Source organism: Sinocyclocheilus grahami, unplaced genomic scaffold, assembly GCF_001515645.1.
Source record: "Sinocyclocheilus grahami isolate Dianchi unplaced genomic scaffold, SAMN03320097.WGS_v1.1 scaffold51.1, whole genome shotgun sequence".
Classification (NCBI taxonomy): domain Eukaryota; kingdom Metazoa; phylum Chordata; class Actinopteri; order Cypriniformes; family Cyprinidae; genus Sinocyclocheilus; species Sinocyclocheilus grahami.
Genome location: NW_015505230.1, coordinates 1,228,106 through 1,247,943, shown reverse-complemented (window position 1 = coordinate 1,247,943; position 19,838 = coordinate 1,228,106). Strand labels below are relative to the sequence as shown.

The 19,838-nt window shown below is 36.3% G+C and overlaps 1 protein-coding gene across 1 annotated transcript in view; it reads left to right on the top strand.

Moving 5' to 3' along the window:
* LOC107583218 (lymphoid enhancer-binding factor 1) overlaps positions 1-19,838 on the top strand; it is a 52,282-nt gene that overhangs the window by 890 nt on the left and 31,554 nt on the right. Inside the window, exons 3-5 of the mRNA XM_016269367.1 lie at positions 6,869-6,877; positions 11,877-11,948; positions 12,760-12,887. Coding sequence (XP_016124853.1) covers positions 6,869-6,877; positions 11,877-11,948; positions 12,760-12,887 — 209 coding nt within the window. The remainder of the gene's footprint in view (positions 1-6,868; positions 6,878-11,876; positions 11,949-12,759; positions 12,888-19,838) is intronic.

Below are 19,838 nucleotides of genomic sequence, written 5' to 3'. Positions count from 1 at the left end.
TATATATATATATTTCAATTTATATATATATAAAATTTTATATAACACAAACATCCTTGCTGAAAAAAAGTATTAATTTCTTTCAAAAGAAGAAAAAATTACTGACCCCAAACTAAATGGCAGTGTATATTGTTTCAAAACATTTCTATTTTAAATAAATAAAATTTAAATTTGTATTCATCAAAGAATCCAAAAATTTCAGCTTTGCATCACAGGAATAAATTATATTTTAAAACGTATTAAAATAGAAAACTGTTATTTTAAATTGCAATAATATTTTTTGTACATATACAGAAATCAGTTTTATTTTCTGTAATTTTGATCAAATAAATGCCCTTGGTGATCATAAGAAACTTCTTTAAAAAAACATTTAAAAAATCTTCCAGATCAGCAGTGTATATATATATATATATACATATATTTAATTTGAATTAGAAAAAAACAAAAACAAAGGCACATAGAAAATAAATATCTGTGTATTTTTTATTATATCTTGGTGTTTCTTTCAGGCACAACATATGATACTTCCATGTCAGATGGACATCGTCAACAAACACCAATGCTAAATCAGTATCTTGGGATAAACCGAATGTTTGCGTGTTTGTAAGGGTGCAAATATTTTCCAACACAGCGCTGTCTGCAGTTGAATCAGTTCTCTCCAGACACGCTTTATCAAAGTCATGCCGTTTACTAAATGCTCAAAAGATGAAGAAATTGAAGGAGACCACTGGGGAGGAATGTTTATGGCAGTGAGGCGAGAAATCAAAGCAAGGACATTAGCACATGGGAGATGCAAGAGGTGCTGTGACGGAATGGGAGGAAGGACGATCGGTCGATGAGGAGGAGATAGAGAAAGAGGAAGGCGAAACGATGAGATAGAACAGAGGCCCATGGGAAACAGGAAGGACATCGGAGTGCATGCACGCTAGCAGGAACACTGTAAACAAAATCGACGGGGCCACGGTGTCCTCCAGAAATGCTCCCTGTTTACCCACGAATCCTCTTGTTGAAGGAACGATTCATCGTCAAATGAAAGGCAGCAAATATTTACAGAACCCCGCTCAGCCGATGCTGTGGTGTTGTGTGAAATCATGAAAGGGCCCTTTGATTTCTGTATTCCCTTGGCCATTGATGATAGGGATTATACAGACAGATGGTTTGGTAAGTAATGACTAGACAGGGAGTGTAAGGGGAAGGGCCTAATCTAAGAGGTGGGGCCGGGGGGTTGGAGGGTGGGGTCAAACACTAGACTGTACTTTTGCACAGAATTTCACCATGACAAAGAAAATTATAATTTCACAGTTATAAAAAATGGTAATTTGGCACAGCATAGGATGTACAGCTTTAAGAAACATTTGCACTTTCTGGAAAATACGAGGTCAAGGGTTTTGATCGTTAGTCCAGTAACTGGCTTCTTTGCTCTTCAGAAATGTGGCGTCTGGTTTTATAAAATAACTGAAGTAAATCATGGTTAACTGTCTTAAGACGTATCTGTATCAGGATTTTGAACTTCAAACTTACTTAAAAAAAATTCAACTACTTCAAATAATGTTTGAATAAAAAACATTTATCAGATACACTAAAAAATGTTTGTTTTTCAAAGTTGTAAATTAAACAAAGATTATCAGAGTAAATAATACTTCAAATATTATTTTCAAAATAATGTTTCTTTCTATTTTTTTCATGTTTAATTCAATGTTTTTTTTTACAGATTTTTTGTAATTACTTGAAAAATTTACTTGCAATTTCTGAATGAAAATTGTCTGTTTTTTTTCTACATTTATTTTCAGTTTATTGTTCAAAAGTTTGACGTCAGAATGACTTTTTTTATTTTGAAAACCTCTGTTGCTCACCAAGGCTGCATTCATTTGATCAAATATACAGTGATGTTGTGAAATATTATTACAATTTAAAATAATTGTTTTCTATTTGAATATATTTTAAAGTAATTTATTCCTCTGATGCCAAGCTGAATTTTCAGCATCATTACTCCAGTCTTCAGTGTCACATGATCCTTCAGAAATCACTCTAATATGCTGATTTGCTGCTAAAAAAACATTTCTTATTATTATCTATATTGAAAACTATCTATATTGATATGCTGCTTAATAATTTTGTGGAAACCATTAACATGTTTCCTTGAAATTCCTTGAAAGAATAGAAAGGTAAAAAAACAGCATTTATTTGGAATAGAAATCTTTTGTAACATTATAAATGTCTTTACTGTTACTTTTTATCAGTTTAATGCATCCTTGCTGAATTTAAGTATTGATTTAAAAATACTGATTTGTCAGTAGAGAACTAGACAATACATAGACAAAGGTGAGTAAACCCTTTCCTTATTGCAAACAATGAACAGAGCACATTTATGTTATAATGTGTCTCTTCCATGACTCTAGCGCTTTAGATTGAGGTGTTTTATGACTGTCTTTTACACCAGACACTTGCTAATAGTGCTTATCGTGATATTTTACTCCTGCCCATGTCGTCTCAGAGTTGTTTGAACAGGGTCTTTTAACCCCAAAAGCACTCAATGAAGTCGCCTACCTAAATCAGATAACAAATGACTTAGTGTGTCTGGGAAATCCCTCTGGGACAAAGGTAGGGTTAATCTCATGTAGCCAAAAATTTTTGGGCTTACACCACTTTGAATATTTATATGAAAATCGAACTATCCTTTTAATCACATTAATATTAATATTTGCTTATGTGAGCATGCGATATACAGTAGCACTGAGTGCTGATGTGTCTGTTTATGGTTTCCTGCTCATGAGGAGACATTGATGGGCCTTGTTTGATCTGGCAGTGGAGATGACCTGTCTGAGAGGTGTGTGTGTGTGTGTGTGTGTGTGTGTGTGTGTGTTTGCTTTATTACAGATGGGACTGGGGCACCGTGACCGCTCGGTAGGGCGGCCATGACCTTTGACACCTTCCCAGCAGGCCCTGACACAAGCTCAATGTGTTCTTCAATAACGCGGCAGGATGAAAAGACAGATCCAGCATTCTGGGCTGACGGTGGACTTCCTCTCTGAAGCCAAACACAGGTTGAGGAAATTGCACAGAGGTTGCCTCAATGTGTCGGCCCGCCAAATATTAAATAGTTTGACTCGTAAACCACAAGTTCACATTCGAACAACATTCTGACAACATATATTCTGCAATATGCCTTTCAAAAGTTTGTGGTCGGTACGATTTTTTTATTGTTTTTGAAAGAAGTGTCATACACTGATAAAAATGATTTTGTGGTGAAGTAAATACTACATAAAAACAAATGTAATTTCTACATTAAATAATTTAGTTCAGGCAATAATTAAAAAAATTAAGTAAATTCTAAATTACTACTCAATTTAAGCTTGTAGATATTAAAGTTTGAAATTATAAGCATATTTTACTTGGAATTGTTTATGTTTACAAGGATTCTTTAAGTAAATATCAAAGTTATGATCCCATTTTTCCCATCATGCACAGGGGCATGAATAATTAAAAAGTTTAAAATTGTCACTGTTTTCGAGTTGTATTTACACTGTTTTATGGTTGATTTTGTCACTAGGTTAATCTGGAGTTAATTGTCTACTCAAAATGACCCATTTATACTCAAACACTATCCACTGATTGTTACCGTCATTCTGTATGGTGTACCAAGTATTGAGGTCTCTGTGTTCATTTGGGTAATAATTATATTGAGTGGACATGTTATCTTCAAAGTATAACAAGCTGCCTACTTAATTGCTTACTTGCATGTTTGCAAGTGAACCACATACTATAATAGCATGGTTGTTATCCAGTGCTACATTGTTTGAGTACATTTTATAAACTATAACTGAGGGAAATGTACTTGAGTATTGCATATTTAACAAAATAATTAAGTAGAAATTACTCATCAAACTCTAACTGGCCATGTTAAATTGACTTATTTCCTTTGCTAATTTTACCTAACTTAGTTAAGCAGATTTTACTTAATTCAATACTTAAATTTTACTTAAAATGTATGTGTGCAAAAACTTGCAAAATAAAAATTAAGTAAATCTACTTGTTGTTTTTTTCAGTGTATGTTTACCAAGGCTGCATTTATTTGATCAAAAGTACAGTAAAACAGAAATATTTTGTTTTCTATTTGAATATGTTTTAAAATGTAATTTATTCCTGTGATCAAAGCTGAATTTTCAGCATCATTACTCCAGTCTTCAGTGTCACATGATCCTTCAGAATCATTCTAATATGCCGATTTGCTGCTCAAGAAACATTGATATATTTGTGGAAACTATGATCATTTTTTTTTTTTTTTTAAAGTTCAAAAGAACAGCACTAATTAGAAATAGTTTTTTTTGTTTGTTTTTTGTAACACTGTAAATGTCTATTGCCACTTTTGATTAATTTAATGCATCCTTGCTATATATAAACACAAAAACAGCAAACATGTCCAACATAAATTATTTAATTATGAATATTAAATTATATAAACTATGAAAAAACTACAATTTTCCTTGACCTGAAAAATACGTTATAAACAGGCGCACACCATTAGAGATATTCTATGTATCCCTAAACTGTTATACATGTATTTTTTGTAAGTCTTTTATTTTTATTATGTGTTTTGACAAGCTTTAGTGTATTACGCTTGCCAAGAGTGAATTTGTGTAGGTGCAGAGGGCTTCAAACTCAATAACCCAGCATAACAAATTTCCCCTGTTGGGCCTTTTCCCCTCCCCAGCTCCATCCAGAATATGATTTTATTTTAATAACAGTATGTCTGCTTCTCGCCGTGTTATAAATCAGCAGATCACAGGACAGAAGTGGGGCTGAACGCTCAACTCATCCCCTCTAGACACTTTCCCTTCCTCTGAACATCACCTGTGTTCACACCAATAAAAGAGTAGCAAAAATCATCTCTCGCCTCAGACCTCACCCACCTCTAACTCTGCTTCTTTTGACTGATAAATGGCTTTCTTTTCCCCCTCTCAACTTTAATTGTATGCTCTTTTCATCTTAATGTGATGTTTGTTTCCTGTCGTTTGTTAGGCGGTGACTGGGAGCTTCACAGCTATAATTTTCGATTCGGGGGGTTGTGAGAACTGAAGCAGGTGGAAGAACCGCTGGATCATCTGCCAGCTTTAGAGCAGAGGGTGAGGTTTCATTCTGCTGTATTGTACTGTAATTGTCTCTGTCATTCTTGAAATTGTGGTAATTGCGCTTGACGTTGCCAATTTTAATCTTTTTTAAATCAATGTGAATTCAAAATGGACCCTATTTACTTTTTAAATTCACAATAAGACCAAAAACATGTACTTAAAGGAATAATTCACCCAAAAATGTATATTTGCTGAAAATGTATTGACCCGCCTCAGGCCATCCGAGATGTAGATGAGTTTGTTTCTTCATCAGAACAGATTTGGATAAATTTAGCATCACTTGCACACCAATGGATCCTCTGCAGTGATATTGCATCACAATAATCCACACGACTCCAGTCCATCAATTAAACTTCATCTTGTGAAGCGAAAAACTGTGCGTTTGTAATAAACAAATCCATCATTAGGCCGTTTCAACTTTAAACAATCACTTTTGGCTATAATCCATAATAACGCGTCCTCCATTGAAAAAGTCTATGTCCTATTGTCCGCTCAAATCAAAATTCACCGACACATTTGTTTAACGCTGTTTTTGCTTGTAAACAGTGCTTGATCTGTGCATTTTTCTCTCCTGATTCAGACGAGACAACTTTATGCAACATTATGTATATATCTTAGCAGGTTTGAAGTTAAAACATTTTGTTTCTTACAAACACACAGCTTTTCACTTCACTAGATGTTAATAGATGGACTAGAGTCGTGTGGATTATTGTGATGTTTTTATCAGCTGTTTGGACTCTCATTATGACGGCACCCATTCACTGCAGAGGATCCACTGCTGAGCAAAAGATGCAATGCGGAATTTCTCCAAAACTGTTCTCCAAATCTGAAGAAACGAACTCGTCTACATCATGGGTAGCCTGAGGGTTAGTACATTTTTTTTTGCAAATCTTCATTTCTGGGAGAACTATTCTTGTAATACATGTTCCTGGTTTTATGATGAATGATTCATCAGTGCACATTTTTCCACAGATAAAATGTTTGTCTGATCTTTTATCGGAATAATAGCTTGTTCTGCCACTGATGCAAGAATGTCAGTAATACCTGAGTGGTGCCACCCTTGAAGTCCTTGACTTGCATCCTGCTATCATTTCTTAAGAGCAGTCAGATTCACATTTAATTTTTCAACCATCTGAGCCACAAATGACATCATGACAAAGCAAATTGGCTGATGGCACACCAAAAAACATGCTCAATTCCAGGCCTTTCAATATAGACTGTCATGAGCTGCGAGGTCAAAAGCAGCTGAAAGAGAAAAACATTTGTAAAAGCGCACTAGAAAAAACATGTATTTAATTATAAAGAAATATTTGTGATTTAAATGTTGTTTGCAAAAACATATTTCATTCATTATTTCATATACAGTTAAAGCTACCAAGGGAGAAACAGCCTGTAGATCTTTTTCACTCTTAGAATATACTATGGAATTATTTAAAAATGCATTGGTTTACTAAAGTAAAATGGTTTGTTTTATAATTCAGTGATTTTAAGATAACACTAAATAATATAATTAAGTACATGTATCATTTTCATGTACTTTTTTTGAATGATCTAGAGTCAATTTCATATTGAAACAGTATTAATCATTTAATCAGCAAATTTTTCTTCCACTTTATAGGTCATTCCTATCCTCAGATTACATCTGAACCAAATTATTAATCCACAGTTCCTGATCAATAGCAGTGCATGCATGAGCGTCACAGCAAGAGGGCAATCTTTTCTGAATTTCTCTTCTGAACCTAACAGTCTAATTCTCCTCTAAATTAGCAGTGCTCTGATAAACTGTGCTGTGTTATGGATACATTCCTGGTCTTTCAAGGTTATATAACATTCAGTATGCAGTAGAAGAGTGAGAGACAACTAAATTCAGGTCAGGACACAGCAGGACGCTTTCCTTTTCATGTTTGATCCAGAGGGGTCACTTCTGCAAACTCATTAAGACAGAAATGCAAATGATCTTCTCTTTCACGATATTTCTCTTTTTAGAAGAAAAAAAAGGCAATTATTGTGCCTACTTACTGTAAAAGAAAAATACTAGGCAAGAGCTATGCCTTTAACGGCCAGTGTACATAGTTTACATGTTTATGCTAAATTACGATTTCTAACAATCTAATGTCCAGCGATGATGAAATGCTTGGCTCTTAAATGATGTATAAGCAGTGCACGTTTTCCTTTGAAGTCTTGCTGAAATGTGGTTGTATGTGGTTGTATGTTCTTGTCCTTATGATCAGGTCAGATACCCACAAATATGATAAATTTGGATTTTTATTCTGACTGTTGGCTGTAACATTCAACTGTTTCGAGACTAACGGAGCTGCTTTCCCATACAAAGAAACTTGATTAAATTGTATTAAACTGTTCATTCACATTTATTCATTAGCCAGATATTTTCATATGTGCGTGTGTGTCCTGGAAAATAAATCAGAGAAGTAGCTTGTGGTTTGTTTCTATATGTCCACATTTAATTAGGCCTACATTTTTACTATTAAATACACCAATCATTTTTGGATATAAAGTTGAAAAACCATGTTAATTTCTAGGTTTCTGGCACATTTATATAGATAATATATATATATAAATATCTAATAGTTTTTTTAAATACTTTTTATTAGATTTTTTTTTAAGTGCAGTTCAAAAATGCATGTTTTAATCTCTCTGGCACGCTTGATGTATTTCATATTCTCCATTCATTCACACACACACACACACACACACACACACAGGTTTGTTTTTGTGAAAAGTGGGGACATCCCATAGGCGTAATGGTTTTTATACTGTACAGACCGTATATTCTATTGCCCTACACCAACCCTACCCCTAAACCTACCCCTCACAGGAGGAGCTGCTTTCCCATACAAAGAAACTTGATTAAATTGTATTAAACTGTTATCACTGTTCATTCACATTTATTCATTAGCCAGATATTTTCATATGTGTGCGTGTGTGTCCTGGAAAATAAATCAGAGAAGTAGCTTGTGGTTTGTTTCTATATGTCCACATTTAATTAGGCCTACATTTTTACTATTAAATACACCAATCATTTTTGGATATAAAGTTGAAAAACCATGTTAATTTCTAGGTTTCTGGCACATTTATATAGATAATATATATATATATATATAAATATCTAATAGTTTTTTAAATACTTTTTATTAGATTTTTTTTAAGTGCAGTTCAAAAATGCATGTTTTAATCTCTCTGGCACGCTTGATGTATTTCATATTCTCCATTCATTCACACACACACACATACACACACAGGTTTGTTTTTGTGAAAAGTGGGGACATCCCATAGGCGTAATGGTTTTTCTACTGTACAGACCATATATTACCTTTGTCATTATACAAATTGATGTCCTCATTTGTCACAACAACGCGCACACACACACATATTTTTAAAGCAACAGTGCATTTTTGATAGTATATAGTATGCATTTTTCAGTATATATGCTTACACAATCAATCTGTAGATTTGACTATACTCATTTCTAGCATGTAGTGCCTTTAAAAATTAATTAGACCTATTATTTTCTGCTACTAAAACAATTGATTTATTTGACTAAATTAAAAATACTGTCAGTGCAGACACATTCAATAATTGTCCAGAATCTCTTATTTTAAACTAATAAATGTTTTGATCTTGCTGGCTTGGAGCTATGGTATGCCTTGATGTGCTTCATATGGAGCCTTACATTTAAATAACCATGCATTAAAATAAATCCACACGGTTTACAATAACAACACATCTGTCCTGCTATGCATACATTTCATTTTAAAACAGAAAGGTTCGATTGTTATCCCAGGAGCCAGTCTCAGTGAGTGAATGTACGAGTGTGTGTGTTTAAGGCTCAGTTTTCCGCTACACTCTGGAATGCGGCCAGTCCCGTCTCTCTCTCTCTCTCTCTCTCTCTCTCTCTCTCTCATCCATATTCTGCTTCTAAATCCAAAGCCTTTGATCTTTCTCGCTGTGTCTCCTTTACCCGGAAGAGAACCGTCGCTTTCCCTCTCAGCTGGGATGAAGGCGCGCGTGGAAATGTTGGCCCGTCTCCATCCTCACGCCATATATGGTCATACAAAGGCTGGGGATGAGAGAGGCCGCCGCCGCCGCCAGATCAAAGGCAGCCACGGCTCCGCCCACTGACCCCTCCTCCGCCTGCTTTATAAAGCTCTGCCTCCTACTCCAAACTTATTCTCACGCAAGCCGCAGAAACACTTCCCAATGTTTTTCTTCCCCCTTCTTGTTTTCTGATACATTGAGGGAGGGCTCCTTGAATTGATCTGGTTTTGTAAATTTGAATCTTGCGAGCAGATTTTGTAGCTGCTTACATTTATGCTTAATTCATCGTAACAATTTCATAAAATCTGTTTAATATGATAATTTGACTAAAATGGTACAATGAAAATGTGTGTGTTCATGTTTTCAATTAAATACTGCAGATAATATATGGATTTTCTAAAAGTACTTTAAGGGAAAAAAATGTCTAATTGATTTTTATGTCATTGCCACTGATTATTAAAAATACTTGGACATTTTCAAACAAATATGCCTCCTCCAATTTCAGGGCAATATGCTTTATTTTTAATTAATTCGTTCATTTATTTATTTGAACGTTATTTCTTTTCTAAAGGTTACTCATATGCAATAGAAATATTTCGTAACGTATAAAATATTTTCAAGTTCAAATGTGACCTCTAAGATCAAGTGAAATTAAGCTACTTACAAAAACGTGGTATATCAAACATTGGGTGATTAATTAAACAGTGTATGTTTTTATAAAGAAGCTTAATTACATTAAACATTGAAATTTAGATTACCTTGAGAACAAAAGCAGCATTCAGGTTAACATCAAGTATTCATTAAATCGAGCTATATGCATTATCTGGTTTTGTAAATTTGAATCTTGCGAGCAGATTTTGTAGCTGCTTACATTTATGCTTTATTCATCGTAACAATTTCATAAAATGTGTTTAATATGATAATTTGACTAAAATGGTACAATGAAAATGTGTGTGTTCATGTTTTCAATTAAATACTGCAGATAATATATGGATTTTCTAAAAGTACTTTAAGGGAAAAAATTGTCTAATTGATTTTTATGTCATTGCCACTGATTATTAAAAATGCTTGGACATTTTCAAACAAATATGCCTCCTCCAATTTCAGGGCAATATGCTTTATTTTTAATTAATTCGTTCATTTATTTATTTGAACGTTATTTCTTTTCTAAAGGTTACTCATATGCAATAGAAATATTTCGTAACGTATAAAATATTTTCAAGTTCAAATGTAAGATCAAGTGAAATTAAGCTACTTACAAAAACGTGGTATATCAAACACGTGCTAAAGTCAACAAACTCATTTGGACTCCACAGTCCTTATTTAAGCGAGAAAAAGCACTAAAAGAGCCAGGATGACCAGTATTTGCTTTAAACACCACATAAATGATAGCTTTTCATATTTTTAGTTTTCCAGGATTTTTATTCATTCAGCCATTTAACTTTTTTAAACCCACAGTCGTAATTTAATTGTCAAAGAAGGCTGTGTTGATCAATATATATGTTTTATTGATCACAAAGACATTAGCATTTAAATAGATTTTGATTTGAGATTTTATTATTTATTATGTTTGAGATTTATAGTTTCTCAGTTTATATTTATTCAACAATTCATGTCATTAAAACATGAATATAAACAGTTATTAAAAAGAATGTAAATATAATTTTGCAATGCTGCTACTTCTACTACCAATGGCGAAGTTACATTTTGTTGTTGCTATGATTATTGTAATTTGAGATTATTAATAATTGTTTAGTAAAGTCTGCCAGATAATGGGTGCAATATGCACATATTTTAATATTTCTGAAACGGCTTATTATGCCTCTGATTGGTTTATTGTTGTATTCTTTTACAATTATCCACAACAATGCTATATGCTTTTTTTAATTAATGTATACATTTTTTTAATATGCATTAAAATCAGCACATGCCGTTTATAGTGGCGACAAAGTTATTTGCCTGTTCTTATATAAATTGCATATTGCATGCAATTTCACACAAAGGAAATAGGAAACAATTATTTAAATAAAAAAATTAAAGTCTATATCCATCTGAATTTTGTGAAGCAGTTGACAGATGTGTGTGCTGGTGTAAATTCGTTTCAGTTTATTTTTTGTGTTTCTCTGATCATGTGTGTTTCTTCCATTACTACCTGGTCCTGTGAATCAAGTGAATGGAACTAAAGAATAAAAAGATGCTTTGCTTTATTAATTAAATATATTTCCTCCTGGCATCAACAGCATGCAGGGTTATAGCTTGACATGAGAAAGAACAAACTGATGGGCTAAATGTTAATTGGGAAGGCAGTGCAGATCCCTCACTCTGCTGGAAGGCACCCAGAGGGAGCTGAACTCCAAATGGAGTTTATTTCCCGGCACTTCTGATTCATAATGCGGAGCGAACAAGAATAGTAACGAAGCCTTTCTTTTTCCTTCCTCAAGATACCGCATTTGTGGTCAGACTCCACAGCAGAGAGAAAATGACTGAGTTAATCAATGTATAAAAATGCAAGATATATTTTCTTTATCGATGCTTTCTGCTAAAAATATGATAAACGCATACCTTATTCTGTCAGCTTTGGTTTTAGGATTGAACAATTTTTTCTTCAGAAAGCAGGAAATGCTGGACAATGAAAGAAATAACGTTGCACGTTAGCAATTAAGCTGTTAATATCTCTCTCCTACATTTTTGAACAGGCAGCTAGACAGTCCCAAATAACACCAGACTCTTATCATGAGAAGCACAGGGACCATCTGGATGATGGTAAGTCGTATGTTTTGGGGAAAAATGTGTAATATTATTAATGTGTGGTGTAAATGCTTAAAACAGCATGCTTCTACAAAATCATAACATTTTCATTCACTTATGTTAAACTATACATTTGCAAAGAAAGCAATTTTTTTCATATATATTCTCTTTTTAAAAAAAGTCTTGCAGTTCTAATGCAAAACAGATTTTATTTATATTTGATTTGATTGATTGTTTCTGATGGCTTTGTGAAGGGAATTTCTCAGCCCACAGTCTGTTTGGTGTCGACACGTAATGACACGTGTCAGGGAAGAGCCCCATCTTCCTCTGATACGCTGCCCTCCAAACACACCGTCTGAGACGCTATTGTCAAGAGCAGCATGTTGCTGTGATGGCCCGTAGTTCATTTGATCTCTGTTTGCACCCTGGTCTTTTATACGCCGGGAAGGGTGCTGGGGTCACAGTGAAGTGACTTGATTGTCTTTCCCCCTTTGTTCTCCGCTTGCTGTGAATTAGGATGCAAATTTTCCGCTAAACACTTCAGTGGCCTCAAAACGGCTCCCCTGTTTTAGATACTGCTAGGAACTGCTTGGTTTCCTGTTTAGCACTTGCATTTTTAAAAATGTGACATTTGGTCAGGAAGTTCATTTTGATTCATTTAATTGCCGCTAAAAGTTCAAGACTCGAGAACTTTGACTGGACCGCATAAAACATTTATTAACAAAATACATTTTAACCATGCCTTTCGTTTAAACTGCATAGCATTTCATAGAGAATATATGGGAAATCTTATTAATTCAAGCTGATTTATTTTATTCTCTAACAGGTAAGCATCAAGACATGTACAGCAAAGGCCACCCGTACCCCAGTTACCCAGGATACATCATGATGACCAATATGAACAATGAACCCTACATGAACAACGGTGCTCTCTCGCCTCCCATTCACAGAACGGTGAGTGTTATCCCGTGCTGTTCGCTCCGGAGCTCTCACTGTCCACCAGTGAAATTTTTTTTTGGGGGGGGGGTTAAAAAAAATGGTGGATACGCTAGCAGCTGTCCATCCTAATCCTGTTTGGTAGTTTTTGTGTGGTTAAGACTCCCTGTTTGGCAGTTGACTGGTGCCTGGAAGAGATGGCCGCTGCAGGCTGTCTGTGAGCCCGATGAGAGACAGGGCTTTCTCCGCTGAGCTCATCTCATCCATTGTTTGCACAGCTCTGAATTCAGCTCCTTTATCAGTCTGCGGCCGTGCGATTATGGTTTGGTTTCACCGCTGTGGTGACGGACAGCAAACAGAAGATGATGCAGCAGTTGACCTGTAGTTGATCTAAGCATTTGGGATAAATGGTTCTGACATTGTTAACATTTTTATTGTTTAGTTCTTTTTAAGCAGTTTTACTTAAGCATATACATTGTTACAAAACAAGATGTGGTTTAGCAGTTTATTGACAACTGGGTCAGCAATGTAGTCACTGGAACATATGTGTGAATCCTTTGTGGTTTAAAGCCATCGCTTGGAAGGTACAAAACAAAAATCCACAAATAATAGCTGAATGTTTCATACCGATGCAAAGATTTTGCAGAGGGGTTGCAGAAATAATTTGCAACTTACCCGAATTTTGCCTTTTTTTCCCTCTCGGTGTGCAATAAAATCCCAATCGTGGCAGATCCATTTCCTCAGCCTCCACTGTCTGTTGTCTCTCTCTCCTTTGCGGTGGCTCAAATATTCAGACACCGTATCTCTAAGGTCTGGGATCGGTTTTCAGCAAGATCAAAGGCATCTTATCCCCCCCACCCCTTCATTCCCCTGAAGTTTGGATTGATTTCCATTGGCCATACCATTCCAGTGCCTGGACTCCCACCCAGTCATGAGTCATGAAGAAGACAATTTTGTAGTGGTCAGCAGATTTTTGGGGGGTATTGCTACCTGGTGAAATGCCAATCGTATGAGTACAATGTTCTCCAGCCCCCCCAACGGTAGTGGATATTGGCATTGGTGCTTGGTGATCCATGAAAGCTTTACATGTTGCTCTAATCTGATGGACGACATCTGGAAATGGCATCCAGGGCTCCTTTGAGATGACTAACTTGGGGTCAGCAGATAATGTTTCCAGGTAAACATTGGGGCTGCATTGTCTCTGGTGCCTGTAGCTTTGAAGTTGTGATATTTTAACATTCGTATGAAATGGCGAATTCGGAATTAAGACAACCTAGGCATTTCCTCCTTTTGAAATGATTTCCCTTGCGCTGGGGTGTTTCATGTATTTCCGCTTATCTCGGCCCCTTTTAATCAGTAAGAGAGAAGAATGGGGTGATGGGGTCCTGGATTTCATTGAATTGTATAATCTGTTCTCCATCCCCTCTCTTTCATTTCTTCTTAAATTGGATTATTTAAAGCTTGAACACAAAGTTTCATCTCACTAAAATTTTTTGAGATGTTACATGTTTGACCTGTGACCCATAAATTATTTTAAATGTTTAAATGTCCTCAGATTTTCCAGAATTTTCTGATCTGAAGGCTTTTTCACTCCAAATGTGTTACAAAACAAATAGCGAAAAGGAAAATGAGTGGTATACTCACACAAAGAGTAAACAAATATTTGTTATAGTTAAACATAGATGGGATTTGCAGGCCCGTCCACACGGAGACGCGTTTAGCTGTATAGGCATGCATTTTGTATTGTATAGGCGTTTCGTCCACACGGATCCGGCGTTTTGGGAGAGTGAAATCGATATTTTTGAAACCGGGTCCCAGAGTGGATAAATCTGAAAACGCCGCCCTTGCGTTTTCGTGTGGACAGCGAATCCGTATATTTTCTGAAACGATGACGTCATCAGCCCACATCTCGCCCCTAGTCAGACACTGCTACGTCACGTAACAGCAACAAAAACATGAACAAACACCGAACAATTGTCTTTTTATTAACTAACATTAACACAGATTAACAAATGTATTGTTCCATGTTCGTTTGTATACTGCACGCAAGGTTTATGCACATAGTCCAAGTCTTCTTCTCCATTTTTAGTGTATCTCTGTGGCAGAATTGCAGCGCCACATGCTGGTCTGGCATGTATACTACATCGTTTTGTGTTGGTTTCATGGTTTCGTGTGGATGCAGATATTTCTTGAGACGAGGGGAAAAAAAGATCGGATAGGGAAAGATCTGGGTTCGTGTAGACGTAGCCTCAATGACAACCAAATTTACTCCAGTATAGTGGTTTGTGTAACGCACTTTTCGGTTTTACCGTAGATTTTGGATATTTGGTTGTGAAGTTGTTATCAGCAGATTTTACTTACTCATCAAAGAATACAAATTTTATCATCGGAAAACATTGCAAATAGCATTTGTTTTATTGTAATTTTTTGTTTTTGACAAGATGTGCATATTCATGTTCAGTGTGCAAAATTCTCAGAGAAGAGCATTTGCGAATTTAGAAACTTTAGAAACTTAGTTAGAAAAATGAATATATGAAAATGTTTTAAAATATGGACGAACCTCTACTGTAATACATGTGCTGGAGCTGCTGGTGGGGCAACTTCAGTCCTTGTGCCGTTTTCCTCCCCCATCCTGATTGGCCTCTGGCAGTGGAGCTTGGGAAGGACCGACCCAAGATACACACTCACACTCAGCCTGCTTTGATGTGGGATGTGACGGATCTCTCAGCGTGGACATGCCGTGGAATCACAAACCCCCCCAAACCCTGGCTTTACCTAAAGAGATTTCACACAGCTGGATCTTCTACTCTCAATCTGTCCATTTCTGCACCATTCAAAGAAACGACATTTCCCAGCAGCCCTTGTGTGTGGTTTTTGTAACAATATTTATGAACCACATTTTTATTGTGTTTTAATAGTTTTCAGTATTATTGTTCTTTACATTTATAATATGCATTTCTAAATTCACCCATATGCCTCCCTGGTGCTCTTAGCACATACTTTAGACACGTATCATATCGTCTTTTGATGAAGGCAAGCAAAGCGCACCGCCCCCACACATGGGTGATAAGGGGCAAACAAGTAGCCGTATCATCTGCTGAGCAGGTCTGAACACCAGCACGGCCTAGACCTCGCAGATTTCGGCAGCCTACGGCCCCTTTGAAGTCCACTGGTACAGACCCAGGGTTTTGGAACAGAGGCCCATTGATACTGTGTTTACATCGGCCGGTTACCACAGCCATATTGAATCCATGTGTTGGATGTACAAAACAAAAAGGCTGGCAGTGTTATTAGGTGATTTTTGAAAGGTTTGCCTCCATGGGGCATTTCACCCCCCTGAAATATTACTGTCAAACGACCCACTGAAATATGTTAATTGAAACGTCATTACAGGAGACTCCACAAACTCTGATATTCTAAAGGGATTGTCCAAATTAAATTGCTTTTGTGTGTATTCAAGCAGTGCAGTTATGTTTATTTATCTTAGCTCTGCTAGTCCCATTTGCCTACACACACACATATATGCTATATATATGTCCATCCAGATTTTTAGCAGATGTGATTTAACAAAAATATTCATATTATGCAATGTCAGGTTTATTAGACAACCATATATACCCTATATATACTACAAATGTATATATACCCTATATATACTGCTCAGCTATTATGCAAACCAGCGGGAGCACCTGCTGAGATGATCATGAGGGCACATGCAAGCGAAGTGCCACGTTGTGTTTTGTCTTTGCACCACAGTTGTCATCACTTTTCCTGCATGTTATGTCTCCAGGCCCGGCTGTGACCTCCATCACCCTCCAGCAGCCTTTTTAAGCCCTGCTTTCTTTTGAAAATAGTAGCTGCTGCTCTCGTCTCAGTTTTGTTTGTTTTTCATTTTTCATTTTCATTTATTCATTGATGTTTTTTACTCCTTTTCATTTAATATTTGTTGCTTCATTTTGTGTATTCCCATTCCCAGTGTCAGTTGAAGCTTGTTTAGTCTCGGATGACCCGAAATCCCCATGTTTTTCTAATTTTACAATTGTTTGTTTGAGAAGCAACATTAGATGCAAGTCAATAACCCTCTTCTATCAAATCACGCTAATTGGATAACTGTTGGAGATTGCGTAGTATTGGTAGTTTTTGTGCTGTAGCAGCGTGTAGAAACACCAAGTTGAGCGACTTGTCAAACAGTCGTCATCTCAAGAGAAATTCGTCAGTGACAGTGATTGGAACCGCATTGTTAGCATGCATGCATGCATCTCTGAACTTCATTTGCACTGCTTTTTACTGATCAATAGAGGCTTTGTGCCACTAGGTTTACATTTTTCATATTTTTCTGAAGCTCATTATTTTTTTTTATTTTTTTTTTGCTGGGCTGGATCAGACACCACTGAAATATTCATGCTCCCTGGTGTAGGAGTTTGGTAAAGGGTTTCTCGGAGTTACAGTACAAAAGATGGCTTGCAACCAGGCTTTATTAGCAAGGCTGTTTAATGGATGTATAGATGTAGCCCCCCCCCCCCCCTCCTTTCTTATGTGCACTCACTCACTCACTCCCTCTCTTTGTGTTGCACAGCAAACCATCCCTCTGCCTCCGAATTCTCAGACTCTTTCTATTTCTCATAGTCAGTCAACTCATGTTTGCACCGGACGGGAGGGGAGGGCTTTGCTATCAGCTCTTTTTGTGTGGTCTTGGCCATAAAAAACACTCTGTTCTTTGAATGTGAAAAGAGCCTGTCTTTAATTTTTGGGAAACTCGTAAAAGTTTGTCGCTCCTTTCATATCTGCCGCAGAATTGAAAACAAATGCTTCCTTTTTTCATCCGCCTTTGAACTGGCCAATTATGGAGTTGTGAAAATGAAAATCACCCTGTCAATCTCTCTTGCTCCCTCTCCTCCTTCTTTTTTACTCCTTTCTTTACCCAGCTTTTTCATTTTAACTTCGCTCTCTTTGATTTCTCTCCTTCGCTCCCTTGCTTTTGTCTTTTTTTTCTGTCTTCCCTTCTCACTCATTTGTGTTGAAGGTGTGCGTGTGTGTGTTGGGGGGGATCAGTGATGTCAAAGTCAAAACCGAGAGCATTAAGAAAACTGGTGAAATGCAATCCAGCTGCAATCCGACATGACGCTGGAAAAAAGGGGGCTGTGGAGCAGAGAGCTGCGGCATATTCCCAGGGCGCACAACTGCTCGCGGCCTTGGCTTTGATCTCTTCAAAGCCTTCTGCCTCCTACTAGATGAAGAGTCTTGGCTTCGTTTCATGAGCGCTGGAGAGAGAGAGAAAAGGGGAGGGTGAGCGAGGGATGGTGTGGGGAATTAGAGGGGGTTGTTGTGCATAGAAACGGATGAGAATGGGGGGGGGGTGCGAATGGAGATGAGAAACGTAGAAAAAAAGTGACAAAGATACACTGAAAGAGGGCAGCAGGAAGTTAAAGGTGTCCTTTTGCCCTATTCAGGCCAAAATCAATCAGATTGTGGGAGTAATTACATGTAATTCAGCACAAGTCTCAGAGGGTTTGGTTACCTGAGGGACTCTGACCCCAGAAACGGAGCCGAGGCCGGGAAGGGAAGGGAGGGCCGGCGGAGGGAGGGAGGTGTTGAAAAGCAGGCTGCCCTGTTGCCGTCCAGCAGAGCAGAAAATGGGAGCACAATGCAGTGATTACCCTTGCAGATGTCCCCATATTTATGTCGGCGATGTTTTGGTGGCGTGGGCAGTGGGATTGTTACAGAGCTAACGAGGCCCAGCTATTGTAGTGGAGTGTGTACCCGTTTCTGCCCCTTCCGCAACCCCAACACACCCACCCCCAGCCTCCAGGCTTTCCCACATTAGACTGTAACGGGGCAGCTATCCCGCCCCTGGAGGTGTCCAATTTGTGAAAAATACACTTGCTTATGTTGATGGCAACAGAAACACATTATCCAATGGATGGAGCTTTTCTGCGGTGTTCCGCAGCCAAGTGTGACTGCAATATATAGACTACATAATATCATTTTATAAGGACAAATGAGATGTGCACAAAATTGCATGTAAAAATACATTTTTATGTGCACAAAATTGCATATAAAAATTTATTTTTATGCATGCATGTTTATAATATATAAATTTATATAAACATCAATAAAATATATTAAAAAAAATTTTTTTGTTAATTGCTGAAATTAAATGTTATATGTGTATGTTTATAATATCATTTTAAATGAAAAAAAAATAAATAAATGAAAAAATATATATATATATATAAAATGTATTTTTTTTTGTTACTTACATTTTTATACAAGTTATTTAGTAAAATTATTTTATATATCATATACATAAAATAGTTATATATCAGCATCTGATTGATTTTATCTGTCAGAAATCTATTGGATCATGAAGTTGGTGTTACGTTGTAAAGTCAGCAAAAGAAGAAAGTCATTTTAGAAATAGAGCAAGTTTTTACATTTTGATAAAGGATTACGATATATATATATATATATACAGTGGGTACGGAAAGTATTCAGACCCCCTTAAATTTTTCACTCTTTGTTATATTGCAGCCATTTGCTAAAATCATTTAAGTTAATTTTTTTCCTCATTAATGTACACACAGCACCCCATATTGACAGAAAAACACAGAATTGTTGACATTTTTGCAGATTTATTAAAAAAGAAAAACTGAAATATCACATGGTCCTAAATATTCAGACCCTTTGCTCAGTATTTAGTAGAATTTTAAAGGAATTTAATTATTTTATTTAGCAAGGATTAATCAAAAATGTAAATGATCAAAAATAACAGTAAAGACATTTAGAATGTTTTCTATTCATCAAAGAATGTGAAGTGGTTTCCATAATAATAATAAGCAGCACAACAGTTTTTTCGACATTTATAATAATAAGAAACATTTCATAAGCAGCAAATCAGCATATTAGAATGATTTCTGAAGGATCATGTGACACTGAAGACTGGAGGAATGATGCTGAAAATACAGCTGC